Genomic DNA, 18,645 nt, shown 5'->3' with positions numbered 1-18,645 from the left:
GATTTGTTGATGATTCCAAACAAAACATGCTACTTGCTAGCTTTATTGTTTATTCTTACCTGTTTGGTACCATTTTACTTTTTTGAGTCATTACAGTTTTATGTTTTTTTGTTAGAAATAAATGATTACTCTGTCTCCTACTTTGTCTTTTCCTTATAGCAAAAAAAAAATTGTCTGTAAGCATATTTTTTCATCTTTGTATAGCCTCACCCAACACAAATGTTTTTTTTTTTTAATTCTACAATTTTAACTTGTGATAAAATCTAAAACTTAAGAGGTTAAGTTCGTTACAACAATGCTTTATAGATTTCAGCCTATATGCAGCCATTGAGTACTTCAGCCAAATAGTGGCTAATACTGGCTATTGATATTTTTATATTTTCATATTTTTATACCATCATATGTCACCAAAGTCACCACATTTTTAGGTTTTGGCTGTCTGAACTTACTGGAATGATTTTTTTTTTTTACTTAAGTAAAAGAAACATTAAATATAACATAAAATACGCATATTTTACATAAAATAAGGTACTTTTAGAGGTAAATAAATTCAAAAAACACCAAAAATCACAAAAAAAAAAAATCATAAATTGAACGTTTTTATTTTATCGAAGATAGTAATATGACATTTATATATATACTATATAATGGGATCACACCTGAGACCTTCGTGCCCAACTTTTTTCCACCAATTAAGGGCTGCTATAAGAAGAATGCTTGAGAGTTAACATGTTTAATCAGCAGATATTATACTGTTGAGATTGCAGTGACTTTGCGCTGGCCTGCACATTAAACTATTTGGCATTATATTTTTGTACAATCAGTCATACAACTAAAACAGAACAAAGAAACCACTTACACTAGACCCCTCAAAGCATTTTGACGGTAAAAACAGACGATTAGACGAATATCGTCCCGCAGCGCCATGACTTCAGAACCAGCTCATCAACCGCTCTGACATCGATTAACTCGCCCTGCACGTTTATGACAAAGACATCGTGACAAATGTGCATGTGACACATTTTCCTACATAAAAAGAAAGATATGTCAATAAAATCATATATAATAATTGTTATGACAGTTACAACACGCTTTACTAAATCGGTTCTCAGTATCTGTAATCGCTCGGTCGTGCCTTGGCGACCGGCGATGACGCAAAACGTACTGGTTACATTTACGTCATGACGTCCTTCCGCCTCCCTTTCCTCTTTAATCGGCGAGGTAAGAACATGGCGCGTCCTGTTCTTGTGTGTTTTAATCAACTACAATCCGCACTAACGTCAAATCCGTCGGGTTTTCTTAGTGTCCCAAGACTTTATGTACTTGTTCGTGAGAATATCTCTGCTTGTATTAGTGCAGAAAACCCGATGTTGTTTGATAACGGCAGTCTGTCTGGTCGGTGTTTATCTATTAGCTGGGCTTGTAGGCCGAATTCATTCATTAAGCAATAAGCACATTGACATTAAGACACGCTTGTCTCATTATGCGATTAATAATGTTCAAATAGTCTTAAAACATACGTTAACATTGCTGTCAGAATGTAGCTGACCGGGTTTGCACTGGGTTCAGTTTTTCTCTACTGCTAAATGAAGATAAGTGAACAAGATGTGATGTAACAATTACATTTTGTGCTTCTGTGCTCCTTTCCTTCAGAATGAAGACCATTCTCAGTAACCAGACAGTGGACATCCCCAACAACGGTGTGTTGGAGATCACACTTGACGTCCTAACCATTCACACACGTTTTTTCCTTCATGCTTTCACTTTTACTAAATTTTTGGCTGTTTCCTTGCAGTCGATGTGACCCTCAAGGGCCGCACAGTTGTTGTGAAGGGACCCCGTGGAGTTCTTCGCCGGGAGTTCAACCACATTAACCTGGAGCTCAGTCTGTTGGGCAAGAAACATAAGAAGGTTTGCAGTCTTGATGTATATGAATGAATCTGCATTAAAGGCAGAGTAAGGCCGTCCCATGCACTGAACGCGCTCTCCTCCACATCACGAGTAGACACGCCCCTTATTGCTGATTGGCTACAAGTTTGTTTTGCTATTCGGCCCGAATCAGTTTTCTAAAGTGTTTTTGAAAAATCACATACCCTGCCTTTAATGGATTAGTTCACTTCCAGAATAAAAATGTCCTGATCGTTTACTTGCCCTCGAGTCATTCAAGATTTTCATGTCTTTCGGTCTTCAGTCGCAAAGAAATTAAGGTTTTTGAGGAAAGCATTCCAGGATTTTTCTCCATATAATGGGCTTCAACGGGCTGAAGATCCCAATTGCAGTTTCCTTTCCAACGTGACTACGTAATGCGTGAAGTCTAAGTGCAAGACAAGCATTTGTGGTTAAAAGTATATACATTTTTATTTTTATTTTTTAGTAAATGACTGATTGTTTCGCTAGATAAGACTCTTATTCCTCGGCTGGGATCGTGTAGCGCTCTTTAAAGCTGCACTTTAGACCTTCAACCCGTTGATCACCATTGAAGTCCATTATATGGAGAAAAATCCTGGAATGTTTTCCTCAAAAACCTCAATTTCTTTGCGACTGAAGACAAAGACATGAACGTCTTGAATGACATGAGGGTGAGTAAATAATCAGAATTTTTATTCTGGAAGTGAACTAATCCTTTAAATACAGCATAACTCTTACAATAGTTATGGTTATGTGCACCCACATATCAGTTTACAACAGGATTGTTGGCTTAATTGGACTGCAAATCCTTTGTGTAAACGCCTCAATTGATCCGATTGAGCCTCAATTGATCCGATTGAGCTAGATGAAAATGAAATATCGATCGGATTGGAAAGAGGTGGTGTAGATCTGAAAATACAATCAACAGGAAAAGGTTGCATTTGATTAATTTCTGAATCAGTTCAAAAATGCATCACACAGCGCTGTGATGCTTATGTTTGTTGTACATCTTACGTCTTATGTGGAGAGAAGACTGTATTAAATACGCTAAATTCTTCTGATATGGTGATGCATTTTTTAAAAAAAAGCTGAGAATGTAAAATCAACAGTTTTGATCATTTGTGACACTGAAGTTTTGTTTGGAATACATCTTGTGTAATGTGAATTGGATTTCATATTTCAGAATATGAAACGTTGCACCTTTCACAATCTGATGTCAGGTCGAATTCATTCTTATTGATGAAATGAGTGCATGTAGAAATGCCTTCTGTTAACGTGTGTGGAATCTCCGCAAATGATGGGTTTTGTTTCAGCTGCGTGTGGATAAGTGGTGGGGTAACAGGAAGGAGTTGGCCACAGTCCGCACCATCTGCAGTCATGTCCAGAACATGATCAAGGGCGTCACACTGGTAAGTAAACTTCATTTTGGGCATCTTCATGCTAACATATCTAATTCAGCTTTTAAGTGACTGTATTAATGTTCTTAATGCGAAGAGGAAAATATACGGTCTGTCATGTAATGCATGTTAATTTTATTCTTTAGGGCTTCAGATACAAGATGCGATCTGTATATGCCCATTTCCCCATTAACGTGGTGATGCAGGAGAACGGCTCTCTGGTGGAGATCAGAAACTTCTTGGGAGAGAAGTACATCCGCCGTGTCCGCATGAGGACAGGTATGTGTGCAGGCTTTGTCTAAATTAACGTAATGTCTGTCCTCATAAAGCTTGACACATTCCTGGTTACACTGATGCAAAATGTGTTTATTTTTGGCTAGGTGTGTCATGCGCAGTGTCTGCCGCTCAAAAAGACGAGCTGGTTCTGGAGGGTAATGACATTGAGCTGGTGTCAAACTCAGGTGAGATGAACATTGCCAACCTTCACTGACATTGAGTGGTTCACACATGACTTTAAACCATATAATGGCCTGTTTGTACATGAAAGGGTCTACAAACTTGTTAGCGTTGTTAATGTGATTTAAAATTGTGCTTGTGCCAAGCAAGTTAAGACAATTTGGATTCAGTTAGAGGTTCTTTAGTTGCTATTTTTGTTAACTCCAGTATTATGCACAATTTTGTGATTTATCTTGAGTAATCAAAAGTGACTCTGCCTTTCTTTGCTATAAAGTCACTTGCCCTAAAATGGATTTCAAATGGCTATTCGTCCTTAACTGGACTGGTTGTGGAAGCCCATAAGTCAGCCTAAACCGAACCCTCCCTCACCTTGTCTGTGTTAACTTGCAGGTCATGACGATGTATTGTTTAGACTGTTTAGATTTTTTTCCCCCCTTCTGACATTCTTAACCCTTGGTTGCATAACCTGAGTGATTGAGTAGACGGTCTCTGATTGGGTTGTGTGTAGGGTTGCAAAGGGGTGGAAAATTTCCGGAAACTTTCCAAAAATCCCTGGAATATTCCAAAGAAATCCTGGAAAGTTTCCCAAATTTACTGGAAATGTTCCACCTTTTTGCAACCCTAGTTGTGTGTGTGTGAGAGAGAAAGAAAGAGGTGTATGTGTGAAAGAGACTGGTGTTCTGTAGTTCAGTGTGTGCGCATGCCTCACCTCCCCAGCATCTCTTGTTTCAGCTGCCCTCATCCAGCAGGCAACCACAGTGAAAAATAAGGATATCAGAAAGTTCCTGGATGGTATTTACGTCTCTGAGAAGGGCACTGTAGTGGAGCCGGAGTCGTAGAGAACACGAGAGGTTAGAACCAGACCGCCGCGCAGGCGAGTTTTCCTGCTTTTGTTCTTGAACCGGTCTCTTCTGTGTTGTCATTTGTCATGTTCATTGTTAAATCAGCTGAACTTTCTTCGCCAAAGTGCCAAATTTCAAATGATACAAGGTTTAGACACGCCAAACAACTGTACTACACTTCATCTTTTGTAGGGTTTTATTGCACGTTCACATTCATCTAAGCATGACTACACATAAACATGAGTACACTTTAGGGGTGTGATGATAAAGCGATTCGTGGATCGATTCCGTGATTCTCTCTGAAATCAATTCTGAGCTTAGTTTTTAACAGCAGATGGCGCTCTAGGCTAGTTTTTAAACCGCACACTTAAATGCTCACGAAGAAGAGCACTTGTGCTTTTGGCTGAGTAATGCAAATGGTTAAATGTACTTGAACCTCGGCTTTTATGACACGAGATTAATGTAAACACAGCCCACTGTGAAATTTATGAATGATTATTTTAGGTTCAAGTGGTGTGTGTGTGTGTATGTGTAAGAAACTGGAAGCAAGCAGAGTACAGCTGTTTCTAAAGCATGCAGTGCCATTTGCTGTTAAAATCTAAGCTCCGAATCAATTCCAGAGAGAATCGAGACTCCTTTGGAAAATCGCAGAATCGTTCCACGAATCGATTTATCGTCACACCTCTAGTACACTTACTACATTGGAGTCCACAGCTATAGCCACTGGCTTGGTTTGCATGTTACAAGACTGATTTCTGTACAGCTCTCATAGCACATGGGAGTTCTTGGGTGCACCACCTTGTGTCATTTTAAACTGGTGTCTTAACATGTTTTCACTTTGTTTTCTCCATCAGCTGCTCTGATCCAGCTGGCCACCACTGTGAGAAAGAAGGACATCCGGAAGTTCCTGGATGGGATCTATGTCAGTGAGAAGGGCACAGTGGTGGAACAGCAAGAGGACTAAATTCTTCTCTGTAAAATCTGTCAATAAAGACCAACTCCATTTTTCAACCACATACTTGTGTGCGAGTTTTATTCATGTTGGAACAATTTTTTCCAAACATGCATGGCAGGATTGGTTTTGGAGGGGTCCATGTGTGAGTAGTAAAATGTGAGCTGATTGTATTTGAAAATCTTATCTTGTAGTCTCAATCTGCATTTTTTGCGTGCACTTCCTTTTAATGCATTCTAAATCTGCATAGGATTTTTGGACCCAGTGGAGCGAGAGCTCAAGCGTCATAACTTAATATTTGAACTAAAACCATATTGTAAGAATATACTTGTAACTGTAAGAAAATGCCTAGTTTTAGATGTTAATGTTAAATTTGTTTCCATTGAAATTAAACATTTTACAACTACACGCAAGAATTTTTTTTTAATGATAAAATTTGAGAGCATAAAATCTTAAGAATTATTGGTATTAAATCTTGAAATCAATTGATTTAATTAAATGCCTTTGAACTTGAACACCTCCAAATTTCATCAATAGGCATCCATTTTCCTGTTTATCAACAAAATTAATTCCCAAAAGTTTTTTTTTTTTTTTTGCGACCCTGATAGATAAAACTTTATTTCCCTAACCTAACATATTTTTGATGTACTATTAATTAGTTTCATTAATAATGTACAGATGAAATGCAGAAAATCTTAATTGGTGTGACTGGTATATTTCAACAGGGAACAGAGATATTTGCACCAAATAAATCAAGTTGTGCAGGTCAAAGATTTTGTTACATTTCTATAGTTGGTTTCAAAAAAAAAGTTAAAATTGGATTTGTTTGCCAGTCAGTTAGTATGGTGAAAAGCAATGTAATTGCTGTAATTGTATTTTTCACATACATTTATGGATACTTAAATTCCAGAACAAAATGTTTAGAGAAAACTGTAAAATTAATTCCCAAAAGTTTTTTTTTTTTTTTTGCGACCCTGATAGATAAAACTTTATTTCCCTAACCTAACATATTTTTGATGTACTATTAATTAGTTTCATTAATAATGTACAGATGAAATGCAGAAAATCTTAATTGGTGTGACTGGTATATTTCAACAGGGAACAGAGATATTTGCACCAAATAAATCAAGTTGTGCAGGTCAAAGATTTTGTTACATTTCTATAGTTGGTTTCAAAAAAAAAGTTAAAATTGGATTTGTTTGCCAGTCAGTTAGTATGGTGAAAAGCAATGTAATTGCTGTAATTGTATTTTTCACATACATTTATGGATACTTAAATTCCAGAACAAAATGTTTAGAGAAAACTGTAAAATTGTCAAAATAGACAGATAATAAAAAGAACAAAATTAAAATAACTAAATAAAAACGGGATTAAAATAAGAAACCGCACAGTGTCATAATTTATAGAAAACATTTAATTAACAGAAATTGAATATTTTACAAATTACATTATACATTTAGACATTTATAATATTATTTTTTCACAGTAAAATGGGACTTTATACAGTGAACCTTATAGATACCTACCTATGAATTTATATATGTATATATACATTTTTAGGATGAGGGTCCCTCGCACGAGGATGATATTACATATGACATAAGAGACTATATTTCAAGTTTTTTATCTTTACTGAAAGCAAAGTTTTTTTTAAAATTAAGGATTCATTAGAATCTGCTAATAACAACATTTGACATAATATATCTTATGTATACAATCATATGTGATGCCTCTTTGATTTAGTTCTTTGCAGCTAAATTTAGATTTTCAACTGATTTCTTCAGAATTCCAATAACAGATAAAATATGAATAAAATGTTTTTTCTACATTTGTTTCTTATGCTCCAACCAATGTAATGACATATTAAAAAAACAACAAAATCCTAAAACTTTTTTTATGGTTCTCAGGATTATATAATTTTACAGCGTGAAGATGTTATGAAATGTTTCGGCGTCTCAATCTGAATCTGCTCCGCGCGTCATCACTCTGCGCCTGAGTCGAGCATCATTGGCGCCAAAGAGAATCGAAGATTGTCGCGCAATTTGTTAAAAAATAAAGAAACGCTTTTGACACATGCTTGGAAATGGTGAGTCGCCTTATTAATGCTCCGTGTGTAGAAATAATGACACAATCAGAGCAGCTGCTCGGGCTGTTTGGCTAAAGAAAGAGCAGTTAGCTCTAACTTGTAGCCTTTACGTGTTTGTTAATAGATTAACGTTAGAGCTACATAAACAAAACATACAAAGGCTATTTATGAACTTGGCAGTTCATGCTCCTGGCACAGGTGCATTTGTTTACATCTTGTTCGACAACGTAAGCTTTCAAATTAGCCATAACTTAACGATTAAGATCGACTGATTGCCTATAGACAGGCCTTTTTGAAACTGTATAACAATACAGTACAGTTGTTTATGTTTTGGTATCGACGAAGCACCTGTTTCTTGATTATAATTGTCAACTTTGAAATGTAAACATGCAACAGAACAAACTCAGCCTGCGGTTACTATGGTACTTGCTCTGCATTGCACGTTTAGTAGCCTGTGCCATTATAAAATAATAATAAAACTACATTAAATGTTATTAGTAAATATTGTTTTGTGTGTATTTCAGGACATCCGGAGGTTTTTTGCGCCCAGCAAACCTGCGGCACCCAAACCTTCAAATGGAAGCACCAGCACTGATGAAGAGCAGAAGAAGAAACAGAAATCAAACACTAAGGTAGAACAACAGTCCTTGAAATAAATTACAAATGTTCAAGGCTGTGATTTGTACAGAATCTATAAATATGAGATGGCATCTACAGTGTAATTTCATTCTTGTATTCTCTTTATTTATTTAGTTTGCGTGCAGTTGTTTTATGCGTCCTGCAGTGCTACACAATCTCTTTCTCAAATGGAAGCACCAGCACTGATGAAGAGCAGAAGAAGAAACAGAAATCAAACACTAAGGTAGAACAACAGTCCTTGAAATAAATTACAAATGTTCAAGGCTGTGATTTGTACAGAATCTATAAATATGAGATGGCATCTACAGTGTAATTTCATTCTTGTATTCTCTTTATTTATTTAGTTTGCATGCAGTTGTTTTATGCGTCCTGCAGTGCTACACAATCTCTTTCTCTCTCTCTCTCTTTAGGTCAAGAGTCCCACATCTGATGAAAAACCCTCTGGAAAACGAAAGAAAAGAGTCATAATTGATTCAGGTTCATAAAGAGCATTTATCAAATATTGGTAAAATTATGATGATGCTGACCATCATGGTCCGTGGATATGTGAAATAGTGTAAAATAAATAATAAAAACAAAGATTAAATAAAATAAACTTAATATCTTACTAAATAAAAATTACATTATGTATCTTAATATAAACTAAATATTTTCCAAATATTTTAGACATATTTATAATACGGTAACACTTTACAATAAGGTTTATTAGTTAACAATAGTTAAATGTATTAGTTAACCTGAACTAAGCATGAACAATACAGTATTTATTGATCTTAGTTTATGCTAATTTCAACATTTAGTAATGCATTATTAAAATCAAAAGTTGTATTTGTTAACATTAGTTAATGCACTGTGAACTAACATGAACAAACTATGAATAACTGTATTTTCATTAACTAACAATAACAAAGATTAATAAATACTGTAACAAATGTGTCCCTGGAGCACAAAAGCAGTCTTAAGTCGCTGGGGTATATTTGTAGCAATAGCCAACAATACATTGTATGGGTCAAAATTATAGATTTTTCTTTTATGCCAAAAATCATATACTTTTTCCCTATATTAAGTAAAGATCTTGTTCCATGAAGATATTTTGTAAATATCCTACCGTAAATATATCAAATCTTAATTTTTTATTAGTAATATGCATTGCTAAGAACTTCATTTGAACAACTTTAAAGATGATTTTCTCAATATTTAGATTTTTTTGCACCCTCAGATTCCAGATTTTCAAATAGTTGTATCTCGGCCAAATATTGTCCTATCCTAACAAATGCTTATTTATTCAGCTTTCAGATGATGTATAAATCTCAATTAAAAAAAATGGACCCTTATGACTGGTTTTGTGGTCCAGGGTCACATATGTATTGTTCATTGTTAGTTTCCTGTTAGTTAATACATTAAGTAATGTTAACAAATGACACCTTATTGTAAAGTGTTACCAATACTAACTTTTCACAGTACAAATTGGGTCTTTATGCAAGAAACTTTATCAATGCCTTTTAAATTTTAGGATGGGGGTCCCTTACACGAGGGTGATCATGTTTGTGGGTTTGTGGCATCTGAAAGGTTGAACACCCCGGCAATCTGATATCACACTATAGTTATATGTTCTCATCTCTCATCTTATCTTAGACTCTGAGGAAGAGAAAAAGAAGGAGAAGAAGACCAAAAAGAGCGCTAAAGAGACCGACGCCCCTACAGCGAAGAAACACCCAGTAACTTACGTGTCTGATTCTGGTGAGGGAGTCAACAAATGCATTTTCACATGTATAATATAACGCTATGAGTCCATTAATATGACAGGTACTGTATATAATAAATTGTACTCGGATTCCGAATTTTTCCAGATTCGGATGATACGTTTATGACTCTGAAAAAGACCAAACGAAAAGAAAATGGAACTGCTAAAGGCAAGAAAGAATCAGATTCAGGAAAAGCAAAACAAGCAAAAGTCTCTTCCAGTAAATCCCCAACCAAGTCCCCAAACACAGTCTCAAAGGGAGCGGCGAAGAGCTCTCAGCCCACCGTCTCCCCAAAGGTGGCACCGACCCCACCAAAACAGATGCCCACCTCAGTAATGGCCTTCTTTGGGAGCTCAAGTGTTCAGAGGTCAGAGAAGAAAATGGTGGCCAGTACCAGCACTAAGAGGAAGGCAGTGAGTAGAGAGAGTGTGAGTTAAAGTCTGTGTGTGTGTGTGTGTGTGTACATGCTTAAAGTGTAGAAAAATTCTAACTCGTGGCTGTTCGGTCTTGTCCAGCCCACACAAGAAACTGAAGAGTCGCTCAGTGATGAAGCCATTGCAAAACAACTTCAGATGGATGAAGACATGGAGGTTTGTTCAGGACACACGGCACATGTTTATATGCTCAATAAAGCTCCTATATTAATCGGAATTTGGTCATATGAAAAAATTATTATATGTTATTAAGTAATCAAGGACTTCAATGAGAATGAGTTGAATTATGATTCAGAATTGCTAAAAATGAAAATATCTGCACAAGATTTCCACAAGAACATGCTTTTTAAAAATGTATTTACTTTTTTTGGAATAAAGGTTTATCCAGAATATACCTTTAAGGGGATAGTTCACCCAAGAATGAAAATTTTGTTGTCAGTTACTGACCCTCGTTTTGTTCAAACCTGTATCTTAGAAGAATGTTGGTAACCAAACAGTAGCCATTGACTTCCATTGTATTTTTTTTTTCCATACTATAGTATTTGGTTACCAGCATTCTTCAAAATATCTTCTTTTGTGTTCTGCAGAAGAAAGAAACTCATATAGGTTTGGAACAACATGAGGGTGAGAAAATCTTTGGGTGAACTGTGTCTTTAATGGGAAAATGATGCATGTAAATGTGGTCGCTGTGTTTTATATCTAGTTCATTATCATGCAGAAATTGTTAATTTTCTATATGTGTGAATGCATAAAGCAGAAGCTGTGTGTGTGTTTTTGTGTTAGTTGGAAAAGAAGATCCATGATGATGAGGAATTTGCAAGAACATTAGCCATGCTGGATGAAGCTCCCTTACCGAAAAAGGTTGGTGAGCAGAATTTGTGTCTTTAGTTTGTCTTAACACTACATCTTCTTCTGATTTAAACATGCATGTTGATCATTTTGTCCTATCTATTAATTAATTCAAAATACATAAAAAAATGCAATTCAGTTCAAATTCAAATATGTCGTATCAAAGTGAACTAAAAAATAAAAAAAAAAAACATTTTTTTTATTCAACATTTACTCCTTTTTTTTCTTAGAAAAAAATACTTTTAACAGGTTTACCATTTATGAATATTTGAAAAACGTGTCTCCACAGTCATGTGGCACAGTCAACAAAGTATTATGTTTTTTTTATCTTAGGCTCGGGTGGACTCTGTCTCCCCATCTAAGAGCAGCGCAAGTACCTCAGACACCAAACCCAAAAAGGACCCGTCCCCTAAAAAAAGTCCCGTGAAGACCAGCTCCAAACTGGCTCAGATGAAAAGGCGACAGGAAGAAGAGGAAGAGCAAAGGAAGAAAAACAGGGGTGAAAAACAAATGAAGATTTCTCCTAAGAAAGAGCCCATCTCTCCAACTAGCTCAGAGCGAGCAGCTACGCCCAAAACTGCAAGCGTTTCCACAGGAATGACAAATTCAAGGAATTTTTCCACCCCTAAAAGTGACGATGCACCCAGTAAAAACTCACCAACAAAACCAGAGGTATATCATTCGTATATGTTATATATTAATTTAGGAGTTAATATGTCAGTGTAATATTTTTAATTGTGTTGTTTAAGGGTCTAAGTTAAACGAGAGCACAAAATATTTGGTTTAATTTTTAATTTGTGTTTATATAATGCTTTTCACAATGCATGTTGTTTCAAAGCGAATTTACAAAAAAATATCAAAATAGGGCATTACGCTATTTTGCTTTGCTAGTGAGCAAACCAAAAGCTTCTCTGTCATTTCAGAATAAAAGTCCTGAGGACCTAGAGAAAAAACGGCCAAATTCATCAGCCTTCCGTAACTATTTGAACAGAGAAGGACCACGAGCTCTGGGGTCTAAAGATATCCCGCAGGTAAAAACACCTCAACGACTCGAAAGGCCATCGTCTCATTGCTGTTTATGATTGTCTTTAAGGAATCAAATTATACTCGTCCTTTAAACTGCTTGGACAATGTTCTGTGTGTGTTTTAGGGAGCAGAGAACTGCCTGGAGGGTTGTGTGTTTGTGTTGACTGGTGTGTTAGAGTCTATGGAGAGGGATGACGCTAAGTCACTAATAGAGCGATATGGCGGGAAAGTCACAGGAAACGTCAGCCGTAAAACCACTTACCTTGTTCTGGGACGAGACAGCGGGGCCTCAAAGACTGAGAAGGTCCTAATTTTCATTATTTTTCTCAGCATGTCATTATTTCTCTTTATTCAAACATGAGTGTCGCTTAACCATGTTTATTTTTAATTTACCCTTTTAATTGAATTAAATGTAGTTTTTGTAACATAATGTGTTAAATGTTTACTCCTTAGGCGGAGAGTTTTGGTACTAAGATCATAAATGAAGATGAGCTGTTGAACCTCATAAGAACCAAACCAGGCAAGAAGTCTAAATACGAGATTGCGGCGGAGGCAGAGGTAAAGCAGCTCCCATCAACCCTCCTGTTCTTTTTTTTTTTTCTCAATTAATTGTTCAGCCCTATTTTAATGTTGCATTAAGTTGAATTAATTATTAGCTTTTCATCTACTCTAAAAACCCCAATTTGGGAAACCCCGGTTTCATTTTTATAGATGAAGAAATTACGATATTTAGAATTTTGGAATTTTACAGTACTATAAAATAAAATTATTTTATTAAATGCTTCATTTATTATTTTATTGTAGAAGTACTGTATAGTATTTTGGGTTGCAAAGGGGTGAAAAATTTCTGGTAAATTTCCAGAAACGTTCCAAAAATCCCTGGAAGATTCCAAAAAAATCCTGGAAAGTTTCCAAAATTTCTGGAATGTTTCCAAAATTTACTGGAAATTTTCCACCTTTTTGCAACCCTAATAGTATTATTGCAATATATTTCTTATTTTGTTTAATATTTTTATTCAATAATAATCACAATAAAATAAATCATATTTTATAGTCATATTGTAGGGTTCAAAAACAGTGGGAATTTGAAGTTTAGGTTGAGTCTTGTAATACCCATACTCCCATTCTGAAAACCCAAGTTTTTCCCCAAAACTTTCAGTCCTAAAAGAGTGGCTCATACACAACAAAGTCTTCAGTGTAAAACCATTCTGCATTTTTTCATATTGAAATATATATTGCAGAAAAACGATTTTGCATACAAAATGTCAATTTTTGGGAATTTGATTCATTTTACAAACTCTCTGTCTATTTTCCATATCACAGAATAAATCCTCTAAAGCAAGGACTCCAGACTCTAGAGACAAACACACTCCTCCATCCAAGAAGGCCACACCACAAGGGCCCAGCCCCAACAAGAGAAGCCCTTCAGAGGGGAAGTCTAAGCCTGGCTCTGCTTCTAAACCTGGAACACTTGGCGCCTCTCGTTCAGAGGTTGAAAAGAGTTTGAGCTTTGATCGAACCAAGAGAGCATCCCCTGTATCCCACTCTACCCCTGAGAATGAGGGGAGCAGCCTGTTGTGGGTGGATAAGTACTGTCCCCGTAGTCTGAAGAACCTGATTGGGCAGCAGGGGGATCAGAGTTGTGCTAACAAGCTTCTACGTTGGTTACAGAACTGGCATAAACATCACAGCGGCAGTACAAAAGCACCATGTCAGTATTTAAAGTTTGCTCCTACTGTTTGTTGGCAGGCAGTGGATATTTGAGTAGTTGGCATATGATCATCGACTTCAAGATTTTAGCTTAAAAATATGGATTAGTGAATGTGTATATTATTTTTAGTCATATGTTTTGGTTTCGCACATTTTTTTTTTTCTGCACTAGTTAATTTAAAATTGTCGTAGAGTATGACTAGTGCTTTTTTAAAAGTACTATTTTTCCATATAGTCTCTCAGTTAATATGATGTAATTGTATAAGATAAGAATTAGAAATGTTGTTTATGATGGGTTTGGATTGGGTGTTTGGAATGGCATACTACCATTATGCATCAATGACCTACTACATTTTCCAAAGCATATATTATATATAACCAGAGTACAATGTTTCCCATAATGCAGTGCGCTTGACTTGACCATAAGCATATGCACCAGATTTTACTCTTTGCAGGAGCCGGGCTTTTATTTTTAATGGTGCAATACTGTTTCACATACAATGTTTTACTTGCTAGCATGTGATTAGTAGTATATACTGTGTAGTATGCATACTAGTATGCCATTCCGACTATACTCAGTGTGTTTTTTCTAATGCACTCTGGAGGCTAAAATTCCGTTTAACTAGTTTTCATTGTTTTTGGGAAGCAGCCAAATTCGGTAAGTTTGGGAGTAAAGATGACGGTTCTGGATTTAAGGCTGCATTGTTATCTGGGCCTCCTGGTGTTGGGAAGACCACTACTGCTGCTCTCGTCTGTGAGGTCAGTTCATTCTTACTCATATTTATATATAACTTAACATTTTGTTTGACTATGTTTAACTTTATGTTTAAAGTGTTTAACATGGGATCCAGGATTAAATCATTAGTGAATGATTTTAAACATGGCGTGTCTGTTTTTAAAGTTTCACTGCATGGTTAATGCATTAATAAAGTTCCATATGTGCTTGTAGGAGTTGGGTTACAGCTACGTGGAGATGAATGCGAGCTGCACCCGCAGTAAGAACAGCTTGAAGGAAGTGATCGCAGAGTCACTCAACAACACCAGCATTAAGAACTTCTATACTGGTAAATAGCATAATTCATAGCTAATTAATCGGGTAATCAGGCTTGGAGTTAAACTTCGTGATTATAATGTAAACACTGTATGTTTCTGTGTTTAATGGCGTCAGGTGCATCTCAGACGGTGAGCAGTAAACATGTCCTCATAATGGACGAGGTGGACGGGATGGCAGGAAATGAAGACCGAGGAGGAATACAGGTAGACATTCAATTGCATTATTGCTCTTTACCAGAGGTGGTGCTCAAGGTGCAAAAATTGACTAGATGGTGTGTAAAAATCCTTATGGGTTCTTTAGCTGTGTGTGCAATGGAGCATTAGCTTAATGGTTACTGAATACTGCACAGTATTTATTGTATACTGTTTGCATTTTTAAAATATCATCGTGTGTAACAGTTGCCATTGTTCCACAATAAATGTATCAAACAGTATTATGCTACATTTGTCACATGATCTCATCACATTGTCGACTGCAAGCTTCATTTTTGAGTGCAACACCTAAAATTCAATACATAACTGATGGATAGAACCTAGTCCTCGCCTTACTTTATTTTTATTTATTGATAATCCATTACACTCAATGTAATAACTCAAGCTCAGTTCTATTTCCATTTAATTCAGAGTGCAATCATGGTTATTTTGGGTAATAGAAGGTCAAGTCATTGCAAGGGGGGATACAGTAATCCATGCAATACGCTCTGTTGTATACTGTTTATTCTGAGCAAATTCTGTGCATAGAGTACATGTACATACTTTGTGCAATATGTAGACTACAAGCCATTAAATGCATGCCATTAAACTGGTACATGTGCACAGCAGTGTTTCCAGTGTCACTGTGGTTCTTGACTCTTGCCCTTTGACCCACACAGGAGATGATTGGTCTGATAAAACAGTCTAAGATTCCCATCATCTGCATGTGCAATGACCGCAATCATCAGAAGATCCGCTCGCTGGCCAACTACTGCTACGACCTGAGGTTTCAGAGACCCCGCGTTGAACAGATCAAGGTGCTCACTGACATTTGACAAGATTGTCCCATTAAATCAGTGTTTTATATAAAAGACATCACTTTAATATTTTTGGCAGCAATGTGTTCACATGATCGGTGTCACATACGCTTCTCTACTTAGTGACCAAGAAATAGAGCAGAATCTAGTGCAGAACTTTACTTTGTTTTTTTTTTTGTTGACACATTTATTTCCAGGTTTAAACATCCTAGGTTTTATTTTGTAGTAATAACAGTAAATTGTGCATAATTACAAAGCCTAAATCTAACCCAAACCGTATATTTTTGTGTTTAATTACATTGTAACAAAGACGCCTTAACATAAACCATAAAAAAAAAAAAAATTTTTTTTGTCAAGATCACTTATTGTGGTCAAAAATGTTTAAGCTTCCTCTTTGTCCAATCAGGGGGCTATGATGTCTATAGCTTTCAAAGAGGGTCTGAAGATCCCACCCCCGGCGCTTAATGAAGTCATCCTGGCGTCCAATCATGATATTCGTCAGGTATGACCTTAACAAACATATCGGTGTCTACTCTATCAGTCTATATCAGTTTGGTGCTTATTATATTTCTGCTCCTAGGTACTGCATAATCTAAGCATGTGGTCAGCTAAAGACAAAGTCATGACCTATGACCAGGCCAAAGCTGATGCTAACAATGCTAGGAAGGACATGAAACTGGTATATGTGCACACTGTTAAATACATTATACAGTACACACACTGTACAAACATTGGTGCATTGATGACGAGATGAGTAGGCTGTACTGAATGACACTATCTGTGTGTTTTGCACATATGCAGGGTCCATTTGATGTGTGTCGGAAAGTGTTTGCTTCAGGAGAGGAAAGCGCCCACATGACTTTGACAAATCAGACCTTTTCTTCCATGATTACTCTTTAGCACCACTATTTGTTCAGGAAAACTACCTGCATGTCCGACCAGCCGCTGCAGGGTGAGTTTTAGACGTGCACACAAGGGCTGGGTGATTTTATATTTCAGTATTTTCCAAAGTTTTTACAATATTCAATATATATCTCAATATTTTGCATTTGCCCTTTGATAATTTAAAAGGCGATTGTTGCTTGTTCCCCATAAAAAAAGACACTCTAGATAGAACAGCTGTTGTTACAAAGTACATAAAAAATGTGCAAAATCAACACAGTTAAAAAAATATTTTTTAGACATTAGTGACCACTTACTGCTCTTTACAGCATTAACACAATTTAAATTAATATTTAGGTTCCAAAATAAAAATAAATTAGAAAATGATAAAAAGTGCAATCTTCACCAACACTTTATTTTAGTGTCCTTGTTACACATCATACAGGTACGTACTATAGTAATAACAGTAAATTGCGCATTAATTACAAGCAACTAACCCTAAACCAAACCCTAATTCTAACTATAACCCTATAGTAAGTACATGTTTTTAATTAATATAATATTACTCATTACCTAACCGTATAATTACACTGTAACAAGAGCACCTTAAAATAAAGTGTAGCCCAATCTTCAATGAAAGTTGCCATTGCTAAAACAAAGAAAGTTCTTTGAAGAACAAGGAAACGAATAATTACACATTGCATAAAACAAATGGCAGGTCTATTGGTTTGCATAATGTACAGATGTATTTTGACACACAAAATTGACTTTTGACTGATAAAAATTAGCTTGTTGTCTTTAGAAAAAAAAAGTTAACTTTTAACATGATCACAATTTTCCCCGATTTTGTCATCAGCAAAATTATTGCAATAATATCTTTAATATTCAATGTATTGACCAGCCCTAATGCGCAATAACATTTGCATCTTGTAATTTGTGCACTATGTATTTATTTAATAAGTCTGTTCTAACTGCAGATGAAAGCATGATGGTATAATGATGTTTCTCAGGGGAAATCTGAAGAATCATTTGGTGTTGTTGAGTAAAACAGCGGACAGCATTTGCGATGGAGATTTAGTGGACAAACGGATCCGCTCCAGACAGGCATGGTCTCTGCTTCCCACACAGGTGACACGCTTTCCTGCCATTATCTTCTCATCAGTGTTGACCAACGAATCCTCAGTCAACAGTAGGGCTGCAGTTAATCGAATTTCAAATCGTGATTATAAAGCTGCAATTGCTACCAAAAAAAAAAAAAAGTCTACTTACATTTTTCTGCATACTTAAGATGTGTGTGTTTTTTTCCCCCACTCTATAGGTTTATCTTAAGGGATTTTTTCCCGTTGTTTTAATTTTAGTTTTAGTATAACATTATAATACCATGCATATTTTAACTTTATGTAAAGGAGAAACCAAACCAATGTATAGTTGACATTTGAGGCTTAATGCTATAGAAAAGCAATAAAAGTTTTTCAGTTAGAGTGTTTTCAGCGTATTTTCATATAAAAATATGGCATGCAGTTGCTTCAAACAATGGTGTAAAGCTATTGAAAACATCATTCAATGTAAATTGTGATAATCGTAATTAATAATCGCAATTATAATTTCTAGGGAATAATTGACAATTATGATTTTTGTCATAATCGTGCAGCCCTA

General features: G+C 35.9%; 2 protein-coding genes across 3 annotated transcripts in view; both read left to right on the top strand.

Annotated features, from left to right (window-relative positions):
- Nucleotides 1–1,177: 1,177 nt before the first annotated feature.
- Nucleotides 1,178–5,619, top strand: LOC107757603 (60S ribosomal protein L9). Of its 2 annotated transcripts, none has more exons than XM_016575123.1 (8): nt 1,178–1,221; nt 1,654–1,700; nt 1,796–1,911; nt 3,222–3,317; nt 3,452–3,584; nt 3,686–3,766; nt 4,494–4,635; nt 5,458–5,619. In XM_016575123.1, the coding sequence occupies exons 2-7, from the start codon at nt 1,655–1,657 to the stop codon at nt 4,598–4,600; spliced, it is 579 nt and encodes a 192-aa protein (XP_016430609.1). In that variant the 5' UTR covers nt 1,178–1,221; nt 1,654; the 3' UTR covers nt 4,601–4,635; nt 5,458–5,619. The 2 variants fall into 2 exon arrangements, with proteins under 2 accessions (XP_016430609.1, XP_016430608.1); XM_016575122.1 differs by having other exon boundaries at nt 1,181–1,221; nt 4,494–4,612.
- A 1,916-nt stretch (nt 5,620–7,535) lies between these two features.
- LOC107757601 (replication factor C subunit 1-like) overlaps nt 7,536–18,645 on the top strand; it is a 17,408-nt gene continuing 6,298 nt past the window's right edge. Inside the window, 21 exon segments of the mRNA XM_016575121.1 lie at nt 7,536–7,641; nt 8,166–8,273; nt 8,691–8,757; nt 9,916–10,020; nt 10,131–10,438; nt 10,541–10,615; nt 11,243–11,320; nt 11,642–11,980; nt 12,232–12,339; nt 12,459–12,638; nt 12,788–12,892; nt 13,658–14,045; nt 14,694–14,803; nt 14,994–15,108; nt 15,213–15,301; nt 15,970–16,107; nt 16,514–16,609; nt 16,688–16,786; nt 16,909–16,966; nt 16,969–17,059; nt 18,000–18,117. Of these exon segments, the coding sequence (XP_016430607.1) occupies nt 7,639–7,641; nt 8,166–8,273; nt 8,691–8,757; nt 9,916–10,020; nt 10,131–10,438; nt 10,541–10,615; nt 11,243–11,320; nt 11,642–11,980; nt 12,232–12,339; nt 12,459–12,638; nt 12,788–12,892; nt 13,658–14,045; nt 14,694–14,803; nt 14,994–15,108; nt 15,213–15,301; nt 15,970–16,107; nt 16,514–16,609; nt 16,688–16,786; nt 16,909–16,966; nt 16,969–17,059; nt 18,000–18,117 (2,778 nt within the window). The 5' untranslated portion in view covers nt 7,536–7,638.

The sequence above is a fragment of the Sinocyclocheilus rhinocerous genome, unplaced genomic scaffold (genome assembly GCF_001515625.1).
Source record: "Sinocyclocheilus rhinocerous isolate Xijiao unplaced genomic scaffold, SAMN03320098_v1.1 scaffold323, whole genome shotgun sequence".
Classification (NCBI taxonomy): domain Eukaryota; kingdom Metazoa; phylum Chordata; class Actinopteri; order Cypriniformes; family Cyprinidae; genus Sinocyclocheilus; species Sinocyclocheilus rhinocerous.
Note: the sequence above shows the minus strand (reverse complement) of the source record. Positions and strands in the feature narration are given on the sequence as shown.

Coding starts and splice junctions, on each gene's coding strand:
- LOC107757603 (XM_016575123.1), top strand. CDS start 1,655: ATGAAGACCATTCTCAGTAACCAGACAGTGGACATCCCCAACAACG. Junction 3,318..3,451: donor TGATCAAGGGCGTCACACTG/GTAAGTAAACTT, acceptor TTTATTCTTTAG/GGCTTCAGATACAAGATGCG. Junction 3,585..3,685: donor CCGTGTCCGCATGAGGACAG/GTATGTGTGCAG, acceptor ATTTTTGGCTAG/GTGTGTCATGCGCAGTGTCT.